Source organism: Pogona vitticeps, chromosome 4, assembly GCF_051106095.1.
Source record: "Pogona vitticeps strain Pit_001003342236 chromosome 4, PviZW2.1, whole genome shotgun sequence".
NCBI lineage: Eukaryota > Metazoa > Chordata > Lepidosauria > Squamata > Agamidae > Pogona > Pogona vitticeps.
Genome location: NC_135786.1, coordinates 120,822,548 through 120,847,702, shown reverse-complemented (window position 1 = coordinate 120,847,702; position 25,155 = coordinate 120,822,548). Strand labels below are relative to the sequence as shown.

Sequence of the window (25,155 nt, the reverse complement as noted above, 5' to 3'; positions counted from 1 at the left end):
CAGGATGGGGTTGCACTCCCTCTGACAACACAGGTGGGCAAACTGGGTGTGTTCCTGGATTCCTCTCTGAGCCTCGATGTCCAGGTTTCAGTAGTGGCCAGGAGTGCATTTGCACAATTAAAACTAGTGCTAAAACTAAGACTTTTCTCTTCAAGCAAGATTTCCCTTAAAGACTGGTGCCTGAGTGAAGTTTTAAATGGATGGCTGTGCCTTCCTGCTTTGAATGTGTTTTGGGGTTGTTTTTCTTTATTGTCTTTTAGTGTGGTATTTGTTTCCTTTTTTAAGTATTTGTATACTTACTGTTTTTAGCTTTAAATACTGTATTTTAATGATATAAGCTGCCTCTTGAAGAGAAAGGCAGGATAAAATATAAACAAATGAACAAACAAACAAACAAACAAACATCTAATTTGAAGCACTTTTCTAACTCTTCTAAATAGTATTTCAGAGAGGGGCGGAGCAATGCGCAGCAAGAACAGGGGAAATTCCAGGGCTCTGGATTCCCCTGGGTTTACTCCGAGTCAGCAGACCCCCAAAGCGAAGGGGGGGGCAGGTTTTCGACAGGACAGTGGACTTGCAGCAAGTGGGGCTTGGAAACACCGAATTTCAGAAGGCGGTCTGTCTTTTGAAAGAGTTTCCCTAGCTGCCTGGAGAGGTGGAGGTATGAAGATTTATTATCTGACTGCATGAACAGAGATTAATGACCTGCTACTAAGCTACAGCAAGTAAAAGATCAGATATGTTCTTTTGGAAGCTGATAATCCTCACCCTGGGAAAACCACTTTGATAATCATGGTATCTCCCCTGCCAGGTATGAGTTGGAATGGCCTCTGAACCACCTGCCCCTTTCTGTGCCCTGTACCCCAAAGGTATGGTGACCCCCGGGCTGCACCTCCTGATCAGAACAGGGCTGCACAGCCCCAGTCCCGAAAGAGGCCAAGAGAGCTACTCAGTGTTTTGGGGTGCTCCACAGGACCCCCATCAGGGGCTGGATGTTCCTCCCACAATCCTCCAGTGCATAGATATTAGCATACAGTGGGGTCTTGACTTGCGAACTTAATCCGTATTGGAAGGCGTTTCGCAAGTCAAAAAGTTCGCAGGTCAAAATCAGCATTCCCATAGGAATGCATTGAAAACCATTGTAATCCATATCTGCTCTGTACCGTCCATAGAAAGTAGTAGGAAGCTGCTATTCCGCCTTCTGCCACTAGAGAGGGATAGTTTGTAATCCCAGGAAGGCGAAACAGGCAGCCCAGCCATTTCCTCCGAGCTCCGGGGGAATGGGCCGGGTGGAGATGGGAGCAGCAGCAGCACACGGTGTCTGGCCATCAAGGTTCCCCGCGGCCCCCGTGGCGCTCCCTCCCTCCCCGCCCAGTCCCCGTTTCCAGCCCCAGCCGGATCCTGGCCCACCCACCGCCCGCCTAGTTCCCCGGCATGGAGCCCTCCCAGCGCCAGTGCCACCCCCGGCGAACTCGCTCCCGCCCTCCCGCGCGGGCTCACTGGGGCGCTCAGAGGCTCCTCCGCCATCCTCGCCACTGTGTTTTGCCACTGCCGCCACTCGGCTCACCGGGGCCCACCCAGGACAGATGGAGGCCCCGGCCAGGCTGGAATTCTGGCAGCCAGAACACCCCAAGGCGCCCCAATCCCGGAGCAGGAGCAGCGCCGCCACCTCTCTCTGCCTTGCCGCTCTCCTTCCCCGGCCATCGAGGCTTCCCGCGGTCCCCGCGGTGCTCCCTCCCTCCCTCCATGCCCGGCCGCCGTTTCCAGCCCCAGCCGGAACCCGGCCCTCCTCGCTCTCCTTCCCCAGCCCCTGTTCCCATCACCCGCCGCCCGCTGCCCGCCTAGTTCCCCAGCATGGAGCCCTCCCAGCGCCAGTGCCACCCCTGCGAACTCGCCCCCATCCTCCCGCGCGGGCTCACCGGGGCGCTTGGAGGCTCCTCCGCTGCCTTTTGCCGCCGCCGCAGCTCGGCTCAGCAGGGCCCACCCAGGACAGGCGGAAGCCCTGGCCGGGCTGGAATTCTGGCGGCCGGAACACCCCGAGGCACCCCAATCCCGGAGCAGGAGCAGCGCCGCCGCCTCTCGCCGCGTCGCCACCACCCGGCTCCAGGTGCTTTCCCACTTTTTAAAAAAAAGAAAGGTTACTTACCTGTAACCATGGTTCTTCAAGTGGACCTCTGTGAATTCACACATATGGGTTTAGTCTGCGCCTGCGCTGACATTCTCAGAGCATTCTAGAGCTAAAAGTAACAATTTTATGGTGTGATCCCCCATGAGGCACAAGCTCCTCCCACCCAAGATTCCCCTCAGTTCCTGTAGTTTGTCTGCCGGGCATGAGAGTTATACAACAATAAGATACCCGTGACGACAGAGGGGAGGATGGGTGGGTAGTGTGAATTCACAGAGGTCCACTCAAAAAACCATGGTTACAGGTAAGTAACCTTTCTTTCTTCTTCGTGGCCTCTGTGAATACATACATATAGGTGACTGGCAAGCTTACTTATTGGCAGGTGGGACGTCATGGTAGGAAGGATGGCATCACATTTCTGCCAAATCCAGTGGTATTGCGTGTACCTACGTGTAGCCAGTATTGCTCTGCAAAGGTAGATGGCATGGATCATATTGGTGCACAGTAGATGTCGAGAGTCTCGATTCTACTCTGGATGCAGCCGAGGTAGACAGCACTCCGTGGAGCGAGGATAAAGCTAATTAGACGGTGATTCGTCTGACTGCTGGCAAGCCATAGATACAGCCTGGACCATCGATCTAGAGATAGATAGGAAGAAACTGGACTTTTGAAATGAAAAGAATGAAAGCATCAAAAGAGCCTGTCATCTGTTTAGAAGCCCTGGTAGTGTCCAGAGAAAATGCTGGTGTGACCATCTGCGACAACTGAGAGGGGTGTAGGAAGATTGCTTGGAAACTCTTCCACCCCCCAGCGACTCTTGTGAGTCTCAAACCTGAATGGGTTAACAGCAGGTTTGATCAAGGCTCCAAACATTATGATGCCGGAGCCGAGTTCGAGGGAGCACTACATCTGTAAAGCGCATGTGGAGGCATAAAGCACTCCATAGCCCATGGCTCAGAACGATGCCAGGTAGAGTGGGATGGTGATGGTGGCCGAGAGCTCATAGCTCCTATCCCAAACAAAAGGGACTGGTCCTACGCAACCTTGTCAGTGTGACAGGACCTACCTGAGGAAAATTATCCAGACTTACCAGACAGCGGCAGGGTTCTTGGGTGGACCCTTGTGAGTCCTTTCCTTTAGAGCCTATGCGGGCACTGGCAGCTGAGACAGGGCCGCAGGCTACTTTGTGAGCCAGCCCATTGATAAAGAGGGCTGTTTTGTGCCAAATTAACAGCCACCTGCAGGTGCTACCCCAGGCAGGAATATCACCGACTAGCAGGGCTAGTGGTGGGAGTTGCTGCAGCCCCCCCTTTCAGAGGCAAACTAGGGCTGTCAAATGCTGCCAGAAAGCTTTCGCATCGGCACCTGGTTTTGGAAATAGCAGCCACGTGAACAAGGCCTCTGATAAATCAGGCCCAATATACCAAACACCCAAGGGCGTTACCCCAGACAGGCAAAGCACTGACATGCAGGGCTAGCCACAGGAGATGAAGGGGCCCACTGTATCCCCAAAGGGAAACCCAAGCCTTACCATATGTTGCTGGCACATCTACAGCCTCGGTGTGCAGCTCCCTCCAGAAGTCGCAGCTGTGATGATTTGTGTTTTTATGTGTATTAGAATGGGATATGTAGTCCTAAGATTGTCCCAATAGCATCCATCTTGATTTAAAGTCTGTTCTGTAGTAGGAAAGTTTTTCATGCTGTTTCAGAGAAGCTTCGCTCTCTGATTATCTCGTTGCTAAGATGAGTAGAGAGCAGAGACTTTCGTAGTCAAAATAATTCTGCCACAAAACTTGATAACAACTCTCAAGCTCTCATGAGAAAGTTAGGCGGGACAACAAGACCCAGGAGGGGGTGTTCCTTATGAAGAATTCTGGGAAGAAGAAGGAAGTTAGTAAGGAGTTGGAATGGAGTTGCGATGGACTGTTTTTCCTACCATGGACTGATGGAAGTTAACTGGATTTCATCTAGCGTCAGCCTATGAAGACCCAAGACACGTGAGATGGACTGTGTTATGCTTTTTATTAGTCAGCATAATTCCTTTTCTTTATTTTTATAGCTGGAGTGGGGGAGGGGAGTGTTCCGTTTGTCTTGATATGAAAATGTACCTACTGAACTATTTTATCATCAACTGAAACCTTTTCTAAAGCAATTCTTTTCAATAAAGCAGTAATGATTTGATCTGCATGCATTGGTTCTTGTACAGACTAGCTGAATGTCTAATTGGCCATGTGTGTTTGCTACCAAAGATTTAGAGCCAGATTATTCTGAGTATAACTCATGGATTTGTCTGTGTGTGTTGATTTCTTAATAAAGGAGATTGGCTTTTGAGGAAGAAGTTTAGACAGGACCTTGCTGAGACCTAAGGGCTCTGCTCAGCAGTCAGAGGTTTGTCTGGATTTCGGACTCATCCCAGTCTCCGGCACCCCCGTAAATCTCTTTGGAGATAAAGGGCTGCTTACAGCAGCTACATGAGCAGGCGCATGAAGGAGGGTTGGTGTGCAGCGCTTACACACAGAGGCGCTTCCCATGTCAGGAGGAATCACTGACAGTCAGGGAAGGTGACCGGGGCAACAGGAGGCCCTTCTTCTCCTAGGGACAGGCAACAGAGCCCTAACTCCTGCAGGATCCCTTGAACAAGCCCCTTGAAACAATCATCCATCGTTGATTCACCAGTCTCTCTCATGGTTGCTCATAGAGGGTGTGGAGAGACATGCCTCCTTTTCACTCTCTTCTCCTCATGAGATAGAGAGACTTAAGCTCCAACTCAGGAACGTCAAATGCCCGCCCTCATGTAGGGCTAAAAAGGGCCACGGCTGGACTGGACGGTAGCGCAGTCACTGAATGGCCAGTTGGAGCAGAGAGGCTATCAGGCGATACGAAGTCTGTGCAGGTAAAGTTGGCACGTCGTCTCCTCAGAGGCAAATTCGCTAGCCTCTGGCGAGGGTTCCTCTGTTGATGTAGACTTGGATTTTTAAGGACTCTTTGGCATTGTCGGGTCCCCTACTGTGGCCTGCACCTATCTGGGTAAGATGTAGCTTACTCAGGCAGAAAATCATTAATGTGCCTGAGAGTCAAAATGAGTAGGCCAAAAAAGGCGGGAAAGAAGAAAGAAGTAAACAGTTGAAGTGGGGGGGGGGGGAGGGGGGTAAGCCAAATAGCTGGCAAGCGAAAAAGACAACAACTCACGGGGGATCATAGATTAGATAATTGAGAAGGGAAAGAATCCAATTTAAAGGGAATTGATCAATAAGCTAAGGGGAAAAACCCCTGTGAATATTGCTCTATGTTCTGTAGAACTTTACAGCACGGCGGAAAAAAGGAACTAAGGGGAATCTTGGATGGGAGGAGCTTGTGCCTCACACCATAAAATTGTTACTTTTAGCTCTAGAATGCTCCGAGAATGTCAGCGCAGGCGCAGACTAAACCCATATGTGTGTATTCACAGAGGCCACGAAGAAGAACTTTTTGGTTCGTATCTCAATTCTCCGCCCGCAAGTCAAAATGAATTTTTGCGGACGGAGAAGTACGTAACTCAAAAAGTTCGTACCTCGGGCCGTTCACAAGTCAAGACCCCACTGTAGCTAATACGCAGGGAAGGCAGGGAAAGCGGGGAAATTCAAACTTTCAGTTAGTGAAGAGGCTACTTGTCTGCTTCCTTGCTAGTCCAAGCAGTTAGAGAGCTGGGAGAGAGACCTGGCACTGCCTGGTATTGTTGTTTTAAAATGTAAAAATTAGTTTAAAAGCTGTGTGTTTGGGGTTAGTGCTTGGGTGAAAAGGTGCGTTTGAGTTGAAACTTGCTTGTGTAGAAACGTGCATACTTGCTTTAAAAGCTGCCTAGGAAGTGTTCAGACCAGTGCTGATCAGCTGTTAGGTGGGGAGAGGGGAGGGGAAAGGAGCAGGAGTGGAGAAGAGCACAAAATGGCTGCCGTCTGCCGGCTGGCTTTTAGCTATTTTGGGCTCTTTTTTGCTGTTCTGGGGTCTACCAAGGCACTGTGAAGAGCAAGGCTAAGTTTACAGTACCTGGTAAGTGACTTTCTTTTAAAAGTTTTTTAAAGTTTCTGACCTTCCCCCCCCCATAAAAATGCATTAATTAATTTTCAATGCATTTCTATGGGAAATTTGGATTCAACTGGCAAAGTTTTCAACTAGTTCTGGGCATCTAATAGAGAATGTATTTCCAAAGGGTGTTGCAGCAAGGAAACGAACTGTGCCTCATTACTTCTAAATGGATTATAGTACCTGCTTCCTGATTTCAGCTACTATAGTTTTTTTGGCTCATCAAGAACATTGTTCATGGCTTTGTGTGGCCTAACCTGTTGTGACCCCTTCATGGATTGTTGCCTTGCGGTGGCAAAGGGGCTTAAGTAACTCAAAGAAGCTATGGGCTATGCCATGCAGGGACACCCAAGACAGACAGGAGATAGTGGAGAGTTCCGACTAAACGCAATGCACCTGGAGTAGGAAATGGCAATGTCACTCCAGTATCTTTGCCAAGAACGCCCCATGATCAGAAACAAAAGGCTAAAAGATATGATGCTGGAAGATGGGCCCCTCAGGTTGGAAGGCATCCAACATGCTACTGAGGAAGAGCAGATGACAAGTACAAGTAGCTCCAGAGCTAATGAATTGGTTGGGCCAAAGCCGAAAGCATGCTCAGCTGTGGACGTGCCTGGAAGTGAAAGGAAAGTCCAATGCTGCAAAAAAAAAATACTGCATAGGAACCTGGAATGTAAGATCTATGAATGTTGGGAAGCTGGAAATGGTCAAACAGGAGATGGCAAGAATAAACATCGATATCCTGGGCATCAGCGAACTAAAATGGACAGGAATGGGCTAATTCAGCTCAGATGATTATCATATCTACTATTGTGGGCAAGAATTCCGTAGAAGGAATGGAGTAGCCTTCATAGTCAACAAAAGAGTGGGAAAAGCTGTAATGGGATACAATCTCAAAAATGATAGAATGATGTCAATACGAATCCAAGGCAGACCTTTCAACATCACAATAATCCAAGTTTATGCACCAACTACCATTGCTGAGGAGACTGAAATTGAACAATTTTATGAAGATTTACAATACCTTCTAGAACTGACACCAAAGAAAGATGTTCTTCTCATTCTAGGGGACTGGAATGCTAAAGTAGGGAGCCAAGAGATAAAAGGAACAACAGGGAAGTTTGGCCTTGGAGGTCAAAACGAAGCAGCACAAAGGCTAATAGACTTTTGTGAAGAGAACAAGCTGGTCATCACGAACACTCTTTTCCAACAACACAAGAGGCGACTCTACACATGGAAATCACCAGGTGGGCAATATCAAAATCAGATTGATTATATTCTCTGCAGCCAAAGACGGAGAAGCTCTGTACAGTCAGCAAAAACAAGACCTGGAGCTGATGGTGGCTCTGATCATCAGCTTCTCATAGCAAAATTCAAGCTTAAACTGAAGAGAGTAAGAAAAACCACTGGGCTACTCAGGTATAATCTAAACCAAATCCCTTATGAATACACAGTGGAAGTAAAGAACAGATTTAAGGAACTCAATTTGGTGGACAGAGTGCCTGAAGAACTTTGGATAGAGGCTCGTAACATTGTCCAGGAGGCAGCAACAAAAACCATCCCAAAGAAAAGGAAATGCAAGAAAGCAAAGTGGCTGTTCAACGAGGCTTTACAAATAGCAGAGAAGAGAAGAGAAACAAAATGCAAGGGAGATAGGGAAAGCTACAGAAAATTGAATGCAGACTTCCAAAGAATAGCAAGGAGAGACAAGAGGGCCTTCTTAAATGAATAATGCAAAGAAATAGAGGAAAATAACATAAAAGGAAAAAACAGAGATCTGTTCAGGAAAATTGGAGATATTAGAGGAACTTTTTGTGCAAAGATGAACATGATAAAGGACAAAAATGGGAGCGACCTAACAGAAACAGAAGACATCAAGAAGAGGTGGCAAGAATACACAGAGGAATTATATCAGAAAGATTTGGATATCCCAGACAACCCAGATAGTGTGGCTGCTGACCTTGAGCCAGAGATCCTGGAGAGTGAAGTCAAGTGGGCCTTAGAAAGCTTGGCTAACAATAAGGCCAGTGGAGGTGATGACATTCCAGTTGAACTATTTAAAATCTTAAAAGACTTCACTGTTAAGGTGCTACATTCAATATGCCAGCAAGTTTGGAAAACTCAACAGTGGCCAGAGGATTGGAAAAGATCAGTCTACATCCCAATCCCAAAGAAAAGCAGTGCCAAAGAATGCTCCAACTACCGCACAATTGCACTCATTTCACATGCTAGCAAGGTTATGCTCAAAATCCTACAAGGTAGGCTTCAGCAGTATGTGGACCGAAAACTCCGAGAAGTACAAGCTGGATTCCGAAGGGGCAGAGGAACTCGAGACCAAATTGCTAACATGCGCTGGATTATGGAGAAAGCCAGAGGGTTCCAGAAAAATATCTATTTCTGCTTCATTGATTATGCAAAAGCCTTTGACTGTGTGGACCACAGCAAACTATGGCAAGTCCTTAAAGAAATCGGAGTGCCTGACCACCTTGTCTATGTCCTGAGAAACCTATACATGGGAAAGGAATCAACAGTTAGAACTGGATATGGAACAACTAATTGGTTCAAAATTGGGAAAGGAGTACGACAAGGCTGTATATTGTCCCCGGCTTATTTAACTTATATGCAGAATACATCATGTGGAAGGCTGGACTGGAGGAATCCTACGTAAATCGGAATTAAGACTGCCGGAAGAAATATCAACAATCTCAGATATGCAGATGATACCACTCTGATGGCAGAAAGTGAGGAAGAATTAAAGAATCTTGTAATGAGGGTGAAAGAGGAGAGTGCAAAAAACAGTCTGAAACTCAACATCAAAAAAACTAAGATCATGGCCACTGGTCCCATCACCTCCTGGCAAACAGAAGGGGAAGATATGGAGGCAGTGACAGATTTTATTTTCCTGGGCTCCATGATCACTGCAGATGGAGACAGCAGCCACGAAATTAAAAGACACCTGCTTCTTGGGAGGAAAGCGATGACAAACCTTGATAGCATCTTAAAAAGCAGAGACATCACCTTGACAACAAAAGTCTGAATAGTCAAAGCTATGGTTTTTCCTGTCGTGAGGTATGGATGTGAGAGCTGGACCATAAAGAAAGCAGACTGCCGAAGAATTGATGCCTTTGAATTGTGGTGCTGGAGGAGACTCTTGAGAGTCCCCTGGACTGCAAGGAGATCAAACCTATTAATTCTAAAGGAAATCAACCCAGAGTGCTCACTGGAAGGACAGATCCTGATGCTGAGGCTCCAGTACTTTGGCCATCTGATGAGAAGAGAAGACTCCTTGGAAAAGACCTTGATGTTAGGAAAGTGTGACAGCAAGAGGAGAAGGGGACGACATAGGATGAGATGGCTGGACAGTGTCTGCGAAGCAACCAATATGAAATTGACAGAACTCCGGGAGGCAGTGGAAGATAGGAGGGCCTGGCATGCTCTGGTCCATGGGGTCATGAAGAGTCGGACACGACTAAACGACAACCTGTTGTGCCTTGCATGCTATAAACGTTCAATTATGTCAGAAAATGGAGATTTGGTGTTATGCTGAGCATGTGCTACTGCTGGTGAATGGGATCAGGTTACGGTTTGTGTTGCTGTTCTTTTGCATAACCTAAAGTAAATAAGGAAAACCAGCTATTAAATAGTTTAATTCCACTATTTATCCTCCACACAACTAAAAGGGACCTCTCAATGCAGCGCCAAATCTTGACAAACCATTTCTAACTTAATACAGTGGGGTCTTGACTTACGAACTTAATCCGTATTGGAAAGCGGTTCTCAGGTTGAAAAGTTCTTAAGTCGAATCTGCATTTCCCATAGGAATGCATTGAAAACCATTTAATCCGTATTTGCTCTTTTCCGTCCATAGAAACTAATGGGAAGCTGCTATTCCGCCTTCTGCCACTAGAGGGGGATATTTTTTTTCTTTTAACCTAAGATGACTTAGATTTTTTTTTAAATAGGAAAGAAAAGAGTTCGTAACTGGAATCTAAGTTCGCAAGTCGAGTCCATATATTCCTATGAGAGCAGTTTGTAAGTCAAAATGTCCATATGTAGAACCGTTTGTAAGTCGAGCCCCTACTGTATAGGCTTGAGCTGCAGCTGGGCAGAGTTGCACAACAATCTCACCTGTCATTGAGACATTTCTATAAGCATGGGGAGGAGGAAATGGATTAAAGGAAATGTAAAATATAGGTAGAGTGGTATAGGTCTTATCACTGGCTGATAATGGTCTATATTAATGCCACTGTTGACTGCTGTTCACTGTACATGGTTCAAATGTTATTCTGTTATAGTTCATTAAATATTTTATTACACTATTTGGTTCAGAATATATTTTCCCTGTGTTCCTCCTCTAAAAATTAGGTGTGTCTTAAGGTCAGGTGCGTCTTATGGAGCAAAAAATACGGTAATTAGTGAGTCCCTCCCTTGGATTTTCTGGTACACACCAGTTTCCAGATTACAGTCATAACCAGATCAGTCTTTAAACAATTTCGGCTAATCACCCAACTTTGCCCTACCTAAACTAGGATTCCCTCAGGACTTTGGTGCTGGCCCTGGTCATCTCCCAGATTGATTACTGCAATGCTCTCTACATGGAGCTTCCCTTGAGCCTGATCTGGAGACTTCAACAGGTCCCGAAGGAAGCAGCAAGACTGGTGGTGGATGTGAGTAAATTTGACAGCATCGCTCCAGTTCTGGCTCGCCTCCACTGGTTGCCAGTTGCATCCCGGATCAGGTTCAAGGTTACGACACTCACATACAAAGCCCTCCACAGTTTGGGCCCATGCTATTTGTCAGAGTGTCTTTCCCTAATGTCACCCACCCAACCCACAATATCATCCCAGTCAAGGCTCCTCCAGGTGGTCACCCCAAGGGAAGTCCATAAATCCTCTACAAGAGGTAGGGCCTTCTTCATGGTGACTCCAACCTTATGGAACCAGGTTTCAGAGGAGCTCCATCTAGACTCCTCCCTTTATTAAGCAATTAAAGACACTGCTTTCCAGGGAGGCTTTCCACAACGACCACAGCTGACCACCTTCCCACTCTTTCCTCCCTTCTCTCTGGGTTTATATGATTAGTCGGTGCCATCTGTTTTTAGGGTTATTATTGTTGCTTTTAACGTTTTTATCTTAATTTTTGTTTTCGTTTTCTGTTACATATGTTGTAACTGCCCAGAATAGAGTCTCAGCACTAATGGGAACAGAATACAAACTGAATAAATAAATATAGGTTGATGTCTACCTGAAAATCCAAGTGGGGACATGTTAATTTTTTAACAAGAAGCTGCTGTTTATTAGACCACTTAGTTTGTGCAGATAACTACGCAATGTTCAGAACTTTTCTGTTCAGATTAAAACAACTTTATTAAATACTTTATCAAACCCAAACCTAGTCACAGTTCAAACTCCATTTTTGAATATGAGTTTAGGTATACAGCTGACTTAATTTTAATGAAGTCTAGTGATGATTAGATGCATCAACAGTTACGGGGAGGAAGCAAAGGGAATTCATACAAGAATGTGCACAATCCATGATCACATTCAAAATCCACATTCAGTTATTAATACTAAGAAAGGCCAAATGCTCACACTGGCCCATCGAGCATGCATTCTTTGCCCCCACTTCCCTCCCCAATATTCCTTTCCCTCCGATACTTAATGAATTGTAGAAAACTTCAAGTCCAATAAACTAATATTCTATTTTTGCCCCTTCTGTTTTGCACAGGGATCCCCCAAACTTTCAGCATGAAATATAACAACATACTCAAGTCCAGATTCTACTACATGTGTGTTCTTTTATTTTATATTTTATTTTCTCAGAAATGGTTTACTGGGAATATAGCAATCACTTTTAAAGCTACCCCAGTTGCAATGTACTTCAAGAATTTGATGCAACAGCCAACAAAAACATTTTCCTTGACAATCCTCTCTTAAAAATATAAGTAGCAAAACAAAAGAAACATTCAAGTCAAGTATTTTTTTAAAAAGCTATATGACATAAGTACCAATTCTGAAGTTCTTCAATCCTATATATTTCAAAACTTCTATTCTGTAAGTTTCCCACTCACTCACATCTCCTCAAGAACAAAGAATTATATGCCTACCTGCATTATTTTTAAAAGTGTCAGTAAAAGAAGAGTTCAATAGTACTGAATTAAAGGAAGTTAAATTACCTCTTTTTTATTTCTCCTGGCAACCTTCAGGAATTCAATCAAAATCTGTAACTGAGCAGCATGGGACTCCTGTAACAGAAAGTTTAAAGTTTTTTTTGTCTGTGCTAAGAAAATTTCTAAGCAGAATGCATTTGTCTTATCTTTGAAAAGATACATATAAAATAATACACTTTCATTTTTCCTATTTTTTTATGCCCAATAGTCTACAGAACTAAACCTCTGGGGCCAGGACAATGTAATAGAGGTAATGGTAATCAACACACTGGTAGAAAGCCTTAGGAATATGAATATCGTCTTGTTTATCAATGTTTTGAAGTAAATTTCAAGTAAGTCTCCATTCCTCCATTAAGGAAAATCACAAATGAGGAGGATTTGGTCTAGGAAGTAGACAAACCCTGGCAAGCCTTGCTCCTTTGTATTATATCTGCACCAGCCCTGATGAACATTATATAGTCATGGGAAAAAGAAGGTACACCCTCTTTGAATCAAGACATATTAAAAATCATCTGGTCCTTAGCAGGTCTGAAAATTACATAAATACAACCTCAGATGCACAACACATAACATATTACATTGTGCCATTCAACAGTAATAAAGCCAAAATGGAGAAGCTGTGTGTGAAAAACTAAGTACACCCTTACTGCTTCCATTAAGAGGCTAAGTAGGAGTCAGGTGCTGCCAACCAAATGCCATCAGTAAGTATAACCATCTCTATAAAAGCTGAAGTTTTAGCATTTTGCTGGTCTGCAACATTCAGGTACATGTTATATCAACAGCAAGGAGGAAACACATCAGCAATGATTGTAGAGAAGCAACTGTTGCTGCCCATCAGTCTGGGAAGGGTTATAAGGCCATTTCCAAACAATTTAAAGTCCATCATTCTACAGGGAGGAAGACTGTTCACAAGTGAAAAACATTCAGGAGAGCTGACAATCTTCCCAGGCATGGATGTCCAAGCAAATTCACCCCAAGGTCAGACTGTGAAATCCTCAGAGAAATTATAAAAAAAATTCCAAGAGTTACATCTCAGACTCTACAGGACTCAATTAGCATGTTAAATCATAGAAATCATAGAAAAATGAAGTTAGAAGGGGCCTACAAGGCCATCAAGTTAACCCCCCAGCTCAGTGCAGGAATACAGTCAAAGCACATCTGCCTGGCAATCAAGTTTTTCTTGAATGCCTCCAGCGTTGGAGCACTCACCAACTCCCAAGGTACCTGATTCCACTGTCATACTGGTCTGTTATGAAGTTTTTTCCTGATATTGAACTGAAATCTGGCTTCCTTTAACTCGAGACCATTGCTGCGTGTCCTGCACTCTGGGATGATCGAGCACAGATCTAGGCCCTCCTCTGTATGACAGCCTTTCAAATATTTGAAAAGTGCCATCGTATCACTCCTCAGTCTTCTTTTCTCAAGGCTAAACATACCCAGTTCTTTCAGCCTTTCCTCATAATGCTTGGTTTCTAGCCCCCTGATCATCTTTGTTGCCCTCGTCTGAACTTGTTCCAATCTCATGTGAAAGTTCAGGACAGTACAATTTAAAAAAGACTGAACAAGTACAGGTTCTTTGAAAGGGTTGCCAGGAGCCAGCCTCTTCTCTCTAAAAAGAACATGGCAGCATGGCTTAGGTTTCTACAGTGGGGTCTTGACTTGAGAACTTAATCCGTATTGGAAGGCGGTTCGCAAGTCAAAAAGTTCTCAGGTCAAATCTGCATTTCCCATAGGAATGCATTGAAAACCATTTGATCCGTATCTGCTCTTTTCCGTCCATAGAAACTAATGGGAAGCTGCTATTCCGCCTTCAACCACTAGAGGGGGGATATTTTGTTTCTTTTTTTTTTTCCTTAGGTCAAGAAAGGTTCAGGGAAGGCAGGGAAAATACAGTCCAGGCAGTACAGTACCAGGCAATCTGAAGACTGGCTCCCAATCCACTCTCTAAACGCTGGGAGGAGTGAGGAAGCAGACAGGCACCCTTTTCACTGGCCAACAGTTAACTGAAAGTTCACATTTTGGACTTTCCCTGCTCCCACGTGGGTTTTTTTCAGTTCTTAACTCAAATCTAAGTACTTAAGTCAAGTCAATATTTTCCTATGAGAGCGGTTCTTAAGTCAAAATGTTCTTAACTTGAGCCGTTCTTAAGTCAAGACCCCACTGTAATTACATTTGGTCTCATTGGACAAATGAGACCAAAGTGGAGAGGTTTGGTCATAAAGCATCCTGTTTGGCAAAAACCAAACACAGCATACCAGCACAAACACCTCATACCAACTGTGGAGGGGTGATGATTTGGGCTTGTTTTACAGCCTCAGGACCTGGGCACCTTGCAGTCATTGAGTCGACCATGAATTCCTGTATAATCCAAAGTATTCTAGAGTCAAATGTGAGGCCCTTTGCCCAAGAACTAAAGCTTGACCAAAACTGGGTCATGAAGCAAGACAATGATCCTGAGCACATCAACAAATGTACAACAGAATTGCTGAAAAAGAAAAGAGTCAGGGTGTTGCAATGACCCAGTCAAAGTCCAGACCTCAACCCGATTGAAATGCTGTGGTGAGACTTCTGCATAAATAAATGCCTGCAAACCTCAATGAACTGAAGCAACAGTGTAAAGAAGAGCACACCAAATTTCTACACGTGAGGGTGATAAAATCATACAGAAAACAATTACTTCAAATTATTGCTGCTAAAGGTGGTTCTACAAGCTATTGAATCATAAGGTGCACTTAGTTTTTCACACATGGCTTCTTCATTTTGGCTTTATTTTTGTTAAATAAATTGTGGCACAGTGTAATATGTCATGTGTGGTTAATCTGAGATTGCGTTTACCTAAATGTAGAACAACTGATTCTGCCTTTTCTTTTTAAAGGAGAAAGATTACATCAAAGTCAATGAAGCAGGACTCCATTTACTACTAGCTAGGCAAACACCAGGAAAATCAAGGCAGGATCTCTAATAAGAAGCAACATTAGGTGAGACAGATTCTCATGAGGTGATTCCTCAAATTTTCAAACTCAAGGTGGCTTTCAACTTTGTAGGATAAACCCTGCACTTTATCTTACTGCCCCCTACTCAATGGGGGAAGTAGCTGCTGTTCAGGATCAACCCAAATTCTTTTTGGGTTGATCCTGAACAACAAATCAAAACAGAATGCCATGGTTAAAAGCCCCTTCTACATGTCTTTGCCCATTAGCAGAAAGATAACAGGGAAAAAGCTAGTACTGTAGTAGCATTGTCAATTCCCCATTGTTTCAAAATGCTACCATGGCTGTGGATAACAAAAGTCACTATTTCTGTTCTAGATTAGCAGATCATATAAAAAGGACATTTACTTAGGTGCTCAGGTTAAGTGGGTACCTGCACACTTCTTAAAACTGGGGCACCAAGTATAAACAGGTACATGGCATTGCTATACTATGCAAAGAAGTCAACTCTGAGAAGAACTTCACCAAGGAAAAGTTTTCTTAATATATTTATTAAGAATGAAAACATACTGCTTCTAGCTGCTTTTTCTTTTGGACCAGCAGTTCCAACATTAAATTCACATTGGCCAAATCGAGGTTATCTTGATCTGTTCCCAGCAGATCTTGAAATATCTGCCATCTGTGGCCATTCTAAAAGGAAAACAAACACATCAAATTGTGATTCTAAGGGTACTTTATAGATTACACACACAAAAAGTAAGAATAAAGCTATAACCCAGTACAGAGAAGGATGTAAGTGAGGGTAAGAGAAGTATGGACAAGTCTGGTCTCTTTATATTTTACTGGACAAAGCTAGTCCCGATGTCACTGAAGCTACCTACTGGCCCAATTCCTCTTACCCACCTACCCTAGCACAGCACAAAGAGCACAATCTTTGGAAGCAAATTGCTCCAAGTAAAGAAATCACTGCATAATCCAACATGCAGTTGATAATGTCTGCAGTGATTCCTTAACATGGAGAAACCTTGGAGAAACCTGTCTTCAAAAGTTAAATTACTGGATAGGTGTGCAAAAGAATTTTGGCCACTGTGCCCTACTCTGCTGTGGAATACCTGACTGCAGCAACCCAGAGCTTAAGTAAACCTTTCCAGACTAATCAATGAATTTTACTTTCATTTCCAAGATGCTTCATGGAGTATACCACTTCCCTAGGTAGTTATGTGCCATCAAGTCAGAACCAATTTATAGAGATACTAATAGGGTTTTCAAGGAAAGTACGATATTTAAGATGTGGTTTTATCAGTTCCACTCTCCCAGTGAGTTTCCATGGTGTTACAGGTGAGGTATCAAAGGTCAAGAGGTTTAAACCTTAGCATTTAAAATTCCTTGGTTCAGACCTCAAATGACCTCTTTCAAAGTCTATTTTCAAGACGCTAACCCTTTCATAGCATTCATTCAGTTTGTAAGTTTGTAAGGTAAGATGGACACAATTATAAATACAAAATAATACACAAATCTAACACAAGTCAATTTGTTAGGTCACTTACAGGCCACCTAACTCTGCTTGTTTGTCATTATTGCAGTACACTTCTATTTTTTACTTCCCCACCTCTTGGAACTTCCTCAGACTTTCCAAAAACTATGCTCACACAGTTCCTTTTGCCACAGCTTTTGTTAGTGAACTGGTCTCTCACAGAAAAAGGGGTTTTGTTGTTGTTGTTGTTTAGTCATTAGGTCGTGTCTGACTCTTCATGGCCCCATGGACGAGAGCACACCAGGCCCTCCTGTCTTCCAATGCCTCCCAGAGTTGGGTCAAATTCATGTTGATAGCTTCGATGATATTGCCCAACCATGTCATCCTCTGTCGTCCTCTTCTCCTCTTGCCTTCACTCTTTCCCAACATCAGGGTCTTTTCCAGGGAGATTTCTCTTCTCAATGAGATGGCCAAAGTACTGAAGCCTCAGCTTCAGGATCTGTCCTTCCAGTGAGCACTCAGGATTGATTTCCTTCAGAATGGATAAGTTTGATCTCCTTGCAGTCCAGGAGACTCTCAAGAGTCTTCTCTTAGCACCACAATTCAAAAGCATCAATTCTTCAGCGGCCAGCCTTCTTTATGGTCCAGCTCTCACTTCCTCACTTCAAGTGGTCATCTGTGAATTCACACTAATGGGTTCAGTGCACCTGCACAGAGAAACTTTGGAATATTTTAGAGCTTAAGCACATGGTGCCGAGACCTCCCATACAACAACCTTAACCCCGCCCCCGGCACCGAGTGCCTCAATTCTGCAGAACAGTCCACCACTGCCCATCGTGCAAAAGGCATATGTGACAGACAGAGGGGAGGATGGGCGAGAAGTGTGAATTCACAGATGATCACTCGAAGAACCAGAGTTACAGCAAAGCAAAGCAAAAAAGCAAAGCGTGCTGCTTATATCCCGCCCCATAGTGCTTCAAGCACTCTCTGGGCAGTTTACACTCTAAGAGCAGCCAGCTCTCCTGCTCGACGTGCAGAGGTAATTGCAAGGAGGAAGGCAGTATTCAGAGTGAGCAGCCATTCAGATGCTGTAGCCAGGGCTTCAAACGGAGGTCTCATGAGGCGATTAAGCACGAGCTGAAGGGACCACTGTGGCGTAGGTTTGTAAGCCAGACGCATGTTCTTCAAGTCCCATAAAAACTGCCTGAGAGTGGGATGGCAGCACAAACCTGCTGCTTCTGAAGAATGTGGCCACTATTGCCGCCATATAAACTTTCATTGTGGAATGAAAAAGGCCATGCTGGAAAAGATGGAGGAGGAAATGGAGGATGCAAATGTACAAAAGACTTTCCATTGTAGGAGTATGTCTGTGTAGTAGAGCACTTCCGCGCATGGCTGAATACACTGGCTACAGTGGAAGCAGCCTCCACGTAGTTAGGTGGAGTCAAAGTCAGGATAAAATGTCCTCCCATGATGCAGGGTCAGCAAGTGGGGAATTGCTGGGAGATGGAAATGGTTGTCTGCTCTCTGCTGCAGGGCAGAGACCACGGCTGACAGGGCCACCACGGGCCGACCAAGACGACATCCGCATTGTCCTGGCGGACCTTGACAACTGACTTCTTGATGAGCGGAATCAGTGAAAACATGTACAGCAGGCTGGTGGACCAGCTGGTTCCCCTCAGGAACAACAACCAATCCCTGCTCAGAAGCAGTAACAACTGCATTTCTTGTTGTTGCTGAGGCAAACACATCCACGCATGGTCTGCCCCAACGACGGGAGAAAAGATGATCTTGTTGTCAAGTGCCAACTCATGGCTGCCAGACTGGAGTCTGCTGAGATGGTGTGCTAGGGCATTCCTCTGTGACGCCACGTGGACTGCCACATGGTAAATGTAGTGGGCGTAATACCACTCCCAGAGTTGGACAGCTAGATAAAGGTAGAGAGAATGAGTGCACCCGTTTGTTGATACAGAACGACCATCGTGTTGTCTGGAGCCACCGGAACTGCACGGCCTGTGATTAGCCATTCGAATGCTCGGAAAGCCTTGACAACCGTGAGCAGCTCCAGGAGACTGATGCGATGTCGAACCTCACTCAGGGACCATAGACCGTGAACAGTCATGTTTCCACAGTGTGTGCCCCAGTCCGTCAGGCTGGCATCCATGGTTAGTTGGACTGATGGAGCAAGAGGGCCGAACGACCTCCCCACCAGGAGATTTGAGGGATGCCCCCACCAGGTCAACTGGGATGCCAGCTCTATAGTGACTTCGAGTAATTTGGATGAGGGGTCAACTATCGCATTGAAGAGGGATAGGTACTACGCCTGCAAGGATCTCATTTTCAGGCAGGCATGTTGGCCCACCACTATGGTCAATGTCATGAGGCCTAACAGATGCTGAGTCCGATGGACCCATACCAAGGCCCCAGGAAAAAAATTTTTAACATGAACTGGGTCTTTACTATCCTGTCCTCTGGCAGGTAGACTCGGCCCAGCGAGGAGTAGAACACTGCCCTCATGTAAGACACTCGCTGAGTAGGTTGTAGGGTAGACTTTTCCAGATTGACTTAAGAGACCTGGGGCTGATAACACAGGGAGAGTCAATGCCATGTCTTGCTCAGCCTGGGCTTGAGACGGCGCCACCAGTAGCCAATTATCCAGGTAAAAAAACACAGTGATGCTCTGCAAGTGGAGATGAGCTGCCACAAGGGGCTAAGCACTTTGTGAACATTCTTGGGGTGGTTGACAGCCCAAATGGAAGGGCCTTGAATTTGTAGTTCACTCCTTTGATAGAGAATCTGAGAAAGCAGCGATGACCCGGGAGAATGCTGATGTGAAAGTAGGCATCCTTGAGGTCTATGACCATGAACCAATCATCTTCCCTGAGCATCCGAATGGTACCCTTGAGGGAAATCATACGGAATTGTTGAGGATTGATAAAAGAGTTGAGGTGACAGAGGTCGAAGAGGAACGCAGACCCCTGTCCTTCAGGATCACGAAGTACTGGGAATAGAAGCTGAGTGCTACATCTGGGTTGTGAACCTGCATGATATCTTTCTGAAGTAAAGAACATACATCATCTTCCAAAGGAGGAGAGGGATTCATTATTTTGAGCAGTCCCGTCATGGGAAGAGCATCAAATTCAATGGCATAGCCGGTGGCTCTGATGGTGAGGACCTGGGAGTCCACTGTAATGCTCCGCCAGACACTGAAAAAGGGGGCGAGACGAATAGAAGAATCAACGACTGCTGGTGGGTGAAAAAGGTCAAAGGTTCTGCCAGGCCTTGCAATCCAGGTGACATGCCTGTTGTCATGGGTGCTGCCTACCTGCCTGCTGGTGGAAGGATGTAGGTGGAAGACCTGAAGCCTTTGGCCTTTGCTGGTCATGAGAGGGCCAAAAAGCGTATGGGTAGTGCCAGGCACTCCAAGGGCAATCTGCTGGCTGGTGTATGATCTGGCTATTTCCCTCAGCTTCAGCAAATTGTTGAGATCTTGTTCGTCTTCTCATCAAACAGACCAAGCCCATCACAGGACAGTTAGTTGATACTCAACCTAGCATCTGTAAGCAGCCCCTTATCTCCAAAGAGATTTATGGGGGTGCCGGAGACTGGGATGAGTCCGAAATTCAGACAAACCTCTGACTGCTGAGCAGAGCCACTTAGGTCTCAGCTAGGTCCTGTCTAAACTTCTTCCTCAAAAGCCAATCTCCTTTATTAAGAAAGCAACACCCACAGACAAATCCATGAGTTATACTCAGAATAATCGGGCTCTAAATCTTTGGTAGCAAACACACATGGCCAATTAGACATTCAGCTAGTCTGTGCAAGAACAAATGCATGCAGATCAAATCATTACTGCTTTATTGAAAAGAATTGCTTTAGTAAAGGTTTCAGTTGATAGTAAAATAGTTCAGTAGGTACATTTTCATATCAAGACAAACGGAACACTCCACTCCCCCACTCCAGCTAGAAAAATAAAGAAATAGAATTATGCTAACTATTAAAAAGCATAACACAGTCCATCTCACGTGTCTTGGGTCTTCATAGGCTGATGCTAGATGAAATCCAGTTGACTTGTATCAGTCCATGGTAGGAAAAATAGTCCATAGCAAAGCTACAAACCATTATGGGAAAAAGCACGTGTCTGACCTTTCTCAGTCCAACTCCATCTTTTTCCAACTCCTTACCAACTTCCTTCTTCTTCCCAGAATTCTTCATAAGGAACACCCCCTCCTGGGTCTTGTTGTTCCGCCTAACTTTCTCATGGAGCTTCAGTTGTTATCATACTTTGTGGCAGAATTATTTTGACTACGAAAGTCTCTGCTCTCTGCTCATCTTAGCAACGAGATAACCAGAGAGCGAAGCTTCTCTGAAACAGCATGAAAAACTTTCCTACTACAGAACAGACTTTAAATCAAGATGGATGCTATTGGGACAATCTTAGGACTACATATCCCATTCTAATATACATAAAAACACAAATCATCACAGCATCCTCTGAAATGCCAGCAGACCGCAGCCAGGCATGGCGGCACAAGGTGACTGCAGTGGTTACCTGCTTAGATACAGCATTTACAATGTGCCATGCCACTATACACTCATGACGAGCCAAGCCCATAGCTTCCTGGTGGCAAGAAAGACCCAAGGTTCAGATGTTCTCTGGAGCAGCCTCCAGGCCCAGCAACACTTTATTCCACAAATGGTGGTTTTAAGCCCCCATGGCTGCCACATAGATGACCACTCTCAACACAAAAGACTCCAATGAATAAACACAGCTGGCAATAATGTCCAATTTCCTTCCCTCCTTATTATTTGGAGTTGTTGCAGAGCGGTTTCTGGCCCTGTTTTGTGTAGCATCAACAACAAAGGAATTGGGCAAAAGATGTTTTAACAAGAATTCTGTGTTTTCATCGTGTGTCTTGTACAGTACAGGTTTTCCACCCACCTGGGAATCTGATGGGCCGTAGAGGGCTTGCCCCAAGACTCCCTAACAAGCTTCAGGAGGGATGAAATAAAAGTGAGGCAAAAAGGACGACTCTGGTCCTGAGTAATATCCTCATACATTTTGTCCACCTCCTCCGACACTGGTTGATCAACCACCAAGTCCTTTGAAATTCTCAGAATTAACTGCGAGTACAAAAAGTAGTCTTCCAATGAGGATGGAGGGTGGTTCTCTGCTGCATCTGAGCCCAGGGTGGGGACATTTAGGGGTAAATCCTTTTGCGAATCAACCTCAGAGGCTTCTGAGTCAGTACTGAGAGCAACAGGGATGTGCTCTGGAGTAGATGACAGACTGACCCGAAGAGGCATCGGATGTTAGACGTCCGCCTTAGTGTGATGGTCTTTTATGTTTTTCTACGACAGGCGTTCGCTGGTCTGGAAAAGTTCCAGCTGTACCTGAGAAGGGGGGACACCACCACCGGCAGGTACCAAGACCTCTTTACTTCAGGAGGAGGAAGGTAATCCTCTGGAATGGGTCTTTTCCAATACGCCTACTGCAGAGGTCCAAGATCGTATTATTCCTCGGAGTACGAATATCAGTTGGCATAAGCCCAATACCACGATGGCGAGGGTGACTGCGAAGGGGAATGCCATCTGTACCTATTGTAAGACGACCTTTGCCGGTAATAAGTGTTGAGCTTGTACGGTCTAGAATAATAGCAAGGATCTAGATCGAAACCCTCAGGGCTGTAATAACGAGGGTGCTCCCCTGTAAGTCCTGGTGATGGTAGTAGGCATCAGGTGGCACAGGGTGATACTGGTGGGCTTCAGGCTTGGCAGGAGACTCCAAATGATGGGTCTTCTGCTTCTTTTTCCTAGGAGTCTCCACCGACTCCGGGGGCAACACCAAAGCCTGCCCCGATATCGAGCACGGATGAGAACACGGGCTAACTTGTGCCAACTCTACAACCTTGGCCAAGGTATGTCCCCATTCAGGAGACTGACTAAATTGTGAGGATGGCATGGCCTCCGGCATCCTCTTCCCCTGAAGATATGCTAAGGCAGCAGTCCCCAACCTTTTTGGGACCGCGGACTGGCTGAGCCTCTGAGGAAGGCGGGGCACACATCCCTGTGCTTGGCCTTGGGCGCATGCACACATGCTCTTGGGCACATGTGTGAAGTGGTGGGGAAGTGCACGTGTGCCAGAACCATTGTGAGTGCGGCCCCATCGCTTCATGCATGCACAGGAGCACCTGCCCACCCCTTCACGCGGGTACTCAAATGCATGCCTGAAAGGGTGGGGAGTGCTCACGCTGGTGCTGACACGCACGCACATGCACAAAGCAGCTGTGGGGGGAGTGCATGTGGGGGGCAGGAGGTCTGTCTCCGCGGCCCAGTCCGGCTCAGGCCATGGACCAACACTGGGCCGCGGACTGGGGGTTGATGACCTCTGTGCTAAGGCATACCGACTCCCGCCGGGATGCATCAATGGCTGGCGCCAAAGGCGTGTTTTTTCTGACGTGTGCCCAGGCTTCTGTGTGGCTGCTGGGTTCTTCTTTTTCTTCAACATCAATACTGAGGGAGGCTTCGGTGTCAATACCGCAGCCATCAACCTCAAGCCCGAGGAGGAAGCATGGGGCTTCAATGCCATTTTAGGGCCTTTAAGGGCCTTAGGAAGAGATGAAGAGTCTGAGATTGGAGAATGCTCCACAGCTTGGGCAGATTCCATGGGGGCCCCTTAAGATGGAGACAGGAACTTCTCCCACAAAAAGGAATGGAGATGCTGAAGTCTCAACTTAAGAATTGGCTATGTAAAGTTCTTACAAGCTGCACAGAGAGCCGTCTGGTGTTCCTCCACTAAGCAAAACAAACAGCAGGAATGCCCATCTGATAGGGCTATTTTGTTGGAGCAGGTCTCACACGTCTTGACGAGGCCTAGAGCAGCCATAAACAAAGTCATCACTCTCTTACACAAACAAATAACAGTCCGTTTTTGTTTTTTGTTTGTTTTTTAAACTCACGGGTAGAAGAATCATTGCACGGTCTGAGTCAGAAAAAGGCAAGGTTGATTTTTTGTTTGTTTTTTGAAAGAGAAATTGAAAGCTCCTAACCAAGGTGCTGTTGCTGCGGTGGCAAGAAAGGAACTGAGGCACTCCGTGCCGGGGCAGGGTTAAGGGCAGCATGTGGGAGGACCCGGCACCATGTGCTTAAGCTCTAGATATTCTGAGGTTTCTCTGCGCAGGTGCACTAAACCCATTATTGTGCATTCACAGAGACCACAAAGAAGAACCATGGCTACACAAGAACTGTGGGCTACCTCATTCCTCCACGTAGAGTGCTCTTGACATCTGTGAAATCACATTAGCTTAGTTGGCTAATATTAGCACTAATATCCATTACTATGTAGACATCATATATTATAGTGATGAGATGTACCATACAACGAACTTCTCTGCCAATGGGGATCAAAGCTATTTAGTTTCTAAGCTTTCCAACAGCAACAACTGGAACACATGAGTCTTGCTTCTTCTACCATGTACACTTTTTCAAGTGTTGGACTATGATCTGAACAGCCCCTACCTTTCTGAGTGAAAGGCACCTGACAAACAAAGCTTGCACCAATTTCATCCAATCACATCTGCATTCCATTGGCAATTTTATGCCACTCTGGAAATTTCTACAAAATCTTATAGGCCGTCAGAACAGATGAATGATGAATGGATATAAGAAAGTATAGCAGGGGGAAAAAGGAAGTTCTATTGCATGATCAGAACACTTATGATTATTTGTATCCAAGTGCTAGAGTTGTACAGTGTCAACCTAGGTTGAAATTTCAGTTGAGACATGAAATTGCATAATGATTTGGGGCAAATAACAGTCTTCAATGTACAACTGAGACAAAGGGGGGAAAGACTTAAGTTGCAGGGTAATGTCTAATATAAATATAAATCCTTTTATTACAAGCATTTTACCAATGCCCAAAACTGCCACTGACTTCCAAAAGCAGTAATATTTAATGTTTTCTATTTATTTGTTACATTTACAGCTACAGTGGGGTCTCGACTTACGAACGGCTCGACATACGAACGTTTCGACTTATGAACCGCTCTCATAGGAATATATGGACTCGACTTACGAACTTAAGATTCGAGTTACGAACTCTTTTCCCCCCCTTTTTTTTAAAGCTAAGTCATCTTAGGTCAAAAGGAAAAAAGAAAAAATTATCCCCCTCTAGTGGCAGAAGGCGGAATAGCAGCTTCCCATTAGTTTCTATGGACGAAAAGAGCAGATACGGATTAAATGGTTTTCAATGCATTCCTATGGGAAATGCAGATTCGACTTAAGAACTTTTCGACCTGAGAACTGCCTTCCAATACCAATTAAGTTCGTAAGTCGAGACCCCACTGTAATCTTTTCTCCAATAAACGCAAGGGAGTATGTACATTTTCTATTTGATTTA

At 45.2% G+C, this 25,155-nt stretch overlaps 1 protein-coding gene across 6 annotated transcripts in view; it reads right to left on the bottom strand.

The window, feature by feature from the left end:
* COP1 (COP1 E3 ubiquitin ligase) overlaps nt 1–25,155 on the bottom strand; it is a 333,778-nt gene that overhangs the window by 205,060 nt on the left and 103,563 nt on the right. For 5 of the 6 annotated variants that reach the window (XM_072998208.2, XM_072998210.2, XM_020813947.3 and 2 more), the window contains 2 exons: nt 15,854–15,973; nt 12,360–12,428 (listed from right to left, as the gene is read on the bottom strand). In XM_072998208.2, coding sequence (XP_072854309.2) covers nt 12,360–12,428; nt 15,854–15,973 — 189 coding nt within the window. The remainder of the gene's footprint in view (nt 1–12,359; nt 12,429–15,853; nt 15,974–25,155) is intronic. The other variant, XM_072998213.2, reaches the window with a different exon arrangement.